The sequence below is a fragment of the Atta cephalotes genome (assembly GCF_000143395.1).
Source record: "Atta cephalotes unplaced genomic scaffold scaffold00015, whole genome shotgun sequence".
Classification (NCBI taxonomy): domain Eukaryota; kingdom Metazoa; phylum Arthropoda; class Insecta; order Hymenoptera; family Formicidae; genus Atta; species Atta cephalotes.
In genome coordinates, this window is record NW_012130079.1 from 437,178 (window position 1) to 443,236 (window position 6,059).

General features: G+C 28.4%; 1 protein-coding gene across 1 annotated transcript in view; it reads left to right on the forward strand.

Annotated features, from left to right (window-relative positions):
- Positions 1–416: 416 nt before the first annotated feature.
- LOC105617933 (transient-receptor-potential-like protein) overlaps positions 417–6,059 on the forward strand; it is a 10,713-nt gene continuing 5,070 nt past the window's right edge. The window contains exons 1-7 of the mRNA XM_012199466.1: positions 417–584; positions 2,276–2,492; positions 3,298–3,495; positions 3,654–3,843; positions 4,749–4,934; positions 5,126–5,316; positions 5,429–5,607. Coding sequence (XP_012054856.1) covers positions 417–584; positions 2,276–2,492; positions 3,298–3,495; positions 3,654–3,843; positions 4,749–4,934; positions 5,126–5,316; positions 5,429–5,607 — 1,329 coding nt within the window. The remainder of the gene's footprint in view (positions 585–2,275; positions 2,493–3,297; positions 3,496–3,653; positions 3,844–4,748; positions 4,935–5,125; positions 5,317–5,428; positions 5,608–6,059) is intronic.

Here is a 6,059-nt window from a genome sequence, read left to right on the forward strand (position 1 = left end):
CTAGCGAACGCACTCTTATTGCAAGTGCAATCCGTTAAACAGCTAACGAGATATCGGTAAGCAAATTAGTCAACAGGCACAGGTGCACTATCACACGGTAACGGCGGCTGTATTACTGTCCCCATCTGCGCAACTCACCGGGTCTACATTAATACGCGTAATTCGATTTTCATCATCCTCTATATAATCGATGTCAAGTGACACTCGCGCAAGAGCAAAAGAACATTTTAAACTGTCTTCTCTTCGAGAGATCATCATTGCGAAATTATTCTGTCATACACCATCGATGTATCATCGAGTAATCATCGGTGAAAAAAGAAATAATTTTGGTGCGCAAGCGATTTAAATGGTTATTAAATGGTTATTAAGGTAATCATATTGTCAAAATAAAAAAGGTGAACTAAACGCTTCAACAAATGAGTGACGTGAAGAACGATAAGAATATGGAAGCTACGGGCACAAATGATTATGTGCTTCACCTTCCACGTCCGCTCACTCTTGAAGAAAAGAAATATCTATTGACTGTAGAGAGAGGTGATTTGTCTAATGTGAAGAGGCTTTTACAGCTTGCAAACAAGAAAAAGGTAAATATAGAAATTTTAAAGAAAAATTTAAAGATTAAAATGGAAATAAAAAAAAGTTTTGGAATAAATAACCTCGCTGATTTTGCAACAAAAAATATTTTAATATGAAAAACTACCTTTTCCGAAATCCATAACATTTGCTGAAATTAAAGAATAAAATTTCCCATACAGCACAGAAAGATTGCAGAAACATTGCAGAATGATTTCACTGAAACATTACATTGCAATATTGCATGGTGGTTGCGATGTTGTTGAATTGCAAAATTCCAACAATGTTAAGATGTCCGCTTTTTGTTATATTGCAACAAAACGTTCCAGCAATATTGCAATGTAATGTATTTGAATAAATTTTTTATGAAGACTTTAAAATGAAAACTACTTCTGTACATATATTTCACTAACTTTCATTTTTCTATAAATCATATTTCTAGTGATATGTACTTTTCAAGAGCAATTTTTTATGATAAAACCATAAAATATTCCAATAAATATAATATTAATTCTGAAGGATAAATTTATTCGTTAAGGAAAAAGCATGTATGTGTGTGCCCCGAAACAAAACTACAAATATTATCCACATTAATAATAATACAGTTAATCATGGATTAAGTTAATCGCAGTGATTCTTTTTAATTCGAAATCACTTCGAGTTATATAAATCGATTTAAAAAAGGCGGTATGAAATTTATCAATAAAGTTCAGGCGCTGGTTTATTCTTGCGTTCATATCAGGCATAAATATATTATTGATCACATAATTAATATTTCAATAAATTTCAGCAGCTTAATTGCTTGTTGTCTTATTCGATAATGATGCATTGATTATATCCTCGATATTATACAATCTTTTGATTACATATTTAAAATAAATATAAAACTTAGTTAATGAAGTGGCCGTCAAATAATAAATCAATCAATGTTTTATTTAAATATAAAATGAATTATATTAATTATTATATCATAAAAAGACTATTAAGTTAAAAGACTGCACTACATAAATATTGTAAAAATTTATATTATTTATATTATTTTTATATTATTATTATTGTAACAATTAAAGAATTACAGTTTTGCAATGTTTGTGGAATATTACAAGTATATTACAAATATATTACAAGTATATTACTGATTTTGCAGGCATATTGTTAATTTATTGTTAATTTTAAAAAATATCAATTTTTTAAAAATCTTTTTCTATTTTTAGCCTCAGTATACATTATTATATAAGACGGTCAAGCTGGTTAAATGGAATATCAAAATCTTATTACCATATTATATTATTGTGCTCATATGTACATATGTAATTATTTTGATAGTTCAATAAAATTATTATTTATAAATGTGTATTTGCTTAAGTTTTATATATTATAACAAAACCGTTCCTTTTGTGCAAAAATGTAATTATAAATAAACAATTATAAATAAATTATAAAATAAACAATTTTATTGAAAATAAAATTGCATTTCTCTGCAATATTACATTGCAATCTGCAATATTGCAACATTACAGCAATATTGTTTCAATCTTCTGTGCTATATGGGTTTATTTTGTTCAGTTTTATTAAAATTGACCTTTAATTGTAAATGTATCCACGAAATTCTGGAAATAATTCGCGCATAGAAATTATAGTAACAATTTCGTAGAGAACAATTAAGGTAGGCCGAAATTTCTTAATATGCTTGACGTTTTAGATAAAACAGCTAGACATAAATTGTGTAGATAGTTTGGGTCGTGGTGCCCTCACGCTGGCCATAGAGGCGGAACATTTAGAAATGGTTGAGTTGCTTGTTGTGATGGGAGTTGAAACTAAAGATGCTCTGCTTCATGCAATTGATCAGGAATTCGTAGAGGCAGTCGAATTGTTGTTGGAACATGAAGAACTCCTTACGAACCAAATAACTGAAAATTGTGAGTCAAAATTGATTTTCAAGTTACAGTATCTCGCAAGTACAGTATCTCAATTGTCGCCATCGTATACGGAAAGAATGGTTTTGCTGAAGTATATAAAAGTTGAATCAGATACAAATCTAAAAACAATTATGTTATACTAAAGATATGTTATACTATTTACATTCCCGGTCAAAAGTTTCGAGACATTTTCAAAAATTGATATTTTTGTAATTATTTATTTAGATATCTAGTAATGTTTATCTAGTAATTTTTAACAATATTTTTAACAATACTCCTTTCAATCCAATAACTGTTTTTTTTTCTGAAAAATCTGAAGAATTATTTTTAAAAAACATTGTTAATAAATGTTGAATAAAAATCTCAAAAATATCAATTTTTTAAAAATCTTTTTCTATTTTTAGTATACATTATTATATAAGACTCAGTATACATTATTATATAAGACGGTCAAGCTGGTTAATTGGAATATCAAAATCTTATTACCATATTATATTATTGTGTGTCATATGTACATATGTAATTATTTTGATAGTTCAATAAAATTATTATTATTATTATTAATTATTATTATTATTATTATTATTATTAATTATATATTATTAATTATTATTTATAAATGTGTATTTGCTTAAGTTTTATATATTATAACAAAACCGTTCCTTTTGTACAAAAATGTAATTATAAACAAACAATTATAAATAAATTATAAAATAAACAATTTTATTGAAAATAAAATTGCATTAGAACTTATTTGCATTAGAATTATTATTTGTCTTTCGTGTGCTTCGCATTTTAATTACAGCCGAAAAGCAGATCATACACAGCTGGCAGAAGGTAGATCCAGCATCAGCCAGATATCCGACGGACATGACACCATTGATGCTCGCGGCACAACGCAATAATTATGAAATTTTGAAACTTTTACTGGATCGAGGAGCTACCTTGCCGATGCCGCATGACGTGAGGTGTGGCTGTGACGATTGTCTTCAGGCAACCATCGGTGAGAGATATTCTGATAAATTTAGTTCGTCTCCTAATAGAAGATTTTAGAAAATACAGATATTAGAAAAATATTATAAATTGTCAATATAGAAATTGCTGATAGAAGATGTAATATAATTAAAATTATATTACATTCTAATTAGAATTACGATTTAGGCGATCCGTTACGTCTGTCATCTACTAGAATTTCCGAATATAAGGCTTTAGCAAGTCCAAGTTTAATAGCTTTGAGCTCGACAGATCCTTTAATGACAGCTTTCCAATTAAGTTGGGAACTTAGGGAACTGGCCATTTCGGAACCTGAAAGTAGAGCCGAGTACTTAAAACTACGACGACAGGTAGAAAAGTAAGTATTTTTGTTTCACAAAATGTGATTATATATTGTATGTAAAATTAAAAGTACCAAACGGTCATAATTGACCGTTTCTTTAGATTAACCCTCGGAGCTGATGGTGGAAATCTTCGATTATAAATTTCTTTATCAAAAATCAAAGAATTTAATTTTCTTTATATTATATCTACAAAGATATAAATTGGATTATTCTTATTAACATATTGTTAGTATTTATTCTTTTTTAAACCATTATGTCAAATCAGTTACTTTGAATCTATAAGGTAACAGGCTCGTGTGAGATTATAAAGCAAATTACTGGTTAATGGTTTATAACGATCAATTATAAAAAATAATTATTATATATTCAATTTATTGTCATAATTGTACAAAATATAAAATGTTTCGGCTTACTTAGTTTTTCTCGGTTAGTAATATAATTATATCAACACATAATTAATTCTCGAAAACATTACAAATTAACATCTCGTAGAAATGTAACTTAACTTTGACCACGCACTGACTAATAATTAATAATTCCTATTTATTCATTGTTTCAACATAAATGCTGTATCTCCTCTAAAAGAAAATTTATATATGTCATTTTGATTCCTTGAAATTAATTAGTGTTTTTTTATTATTATAATTAATATAAATTGAATATATCTTATAGCGTTAGTAATTGTTGCTATAGATTTTGACGTTAGTTCTGGGAAGTTAATATTATATTCCTTGAAAAAAAAAAGATTCTGAAATTTTTTGATTTTTCAATAAGTCTATCTTTTACATATATATATTGATGAAACATTTTTATTACTTTCTTTATTTTCATATTACCTTATTATACACTTGATTCTTTTAAGAGTACAGAAACATTGATTCTGCTAATGTTAATCAAGAATTATAATTGTTCCGAATAGATTCGCTGTCGATTTATTGCAATACGTCCGGACCACCACGGAACTAGATACCATTTTAAATTACGATCCAGAAGAAGAAAATGCCATACTTAGCAAACAATTGGCTCGCCTGGAACAAGCTATAGAGTATAAGCAAAAAAGATTCGTCTCGCATTCTCACGTTCAACAGCTCTTGGCAGCAATCTGGTAAGCCAAGGACTCTATTTCATAAAGCACAAATGAGTTGAGGAACGGCCTAAGAACATCCTAAGGATCTTTCCAGAACACTTCTTGAATAAAATGTGCTATATGAGATAGGGATGTTTCATATTTTGTTTCAAAACATAATTTGTAAAATGAATTTAAAAACATTTTTGAATATCTCATCCTATCCAAAGGTACGAAGGGGTTCCCGGATTTCGAAGAATGTCAACTCTGCAAAGAGTCGGCATTCTTGCAAAGACAGCGGTTCTATTTCCATTTTATTGTACCATGTACTATCTAATGCCGGGATCAAAAACGGGACAGCTTATGCGAAGACCTTTTATGAAATTCTTGGTTCACGCGTCATCCTATTTATTCTTTTTGTGTAAGCTACATTATAGCTTTAATTATAAAACAGATAAGACTTGAATCTTGAAATAATAATATCCAGTGCTATTATCTAACCAACAGCTAACATATTACGTATTTGTTTGTAGTTGTACTCATGCTAGTATCGCAGCGTGCAGAAGTGGAAATCGTTAGACTCTTGGGTAGCCAGGAAATGAAGAGAAACCTCGAAGCTTACTTGGCTCGACAGAGAGGCGCGGCCCCTACTCCTCTTGAAGGTATCGTTGTGCTATATGTTTTTGGATTCATATGGGAAGAGACGAGAGAGGTACGCAGACGACAAACATGTATCTTATAATTTCTCTTAAATATGTTTTCTATATGAAAAGGATGATTTTGCTAAAATATCTAATGAAGTAGAAATTTAGATACAAATCTAAAAATATTTTCGTTGGACCATTAAAATAATTAAGAAATAAATAAGAAAGCACAATGACCAATCCTGCAAAAGGCTTTGATATTTTAACAATCAGCTTGGACGTCGTATATAATTATTTTAATAATTTCTACAAAATTATTTTCAGATCTATATCTAAATTTTTAAATAAAGGAGATGAAATTAGGCTAAAAATATGTAAATCAAAGAATTACAAGTATCTATGAAAGCCTAGATATACATGTGTGTCTATATATATATATATATATATATATATATATATATATATATATTTATAATATAATAATAATAATAATAGTATACGTTATAACGTTAGTTTAAGG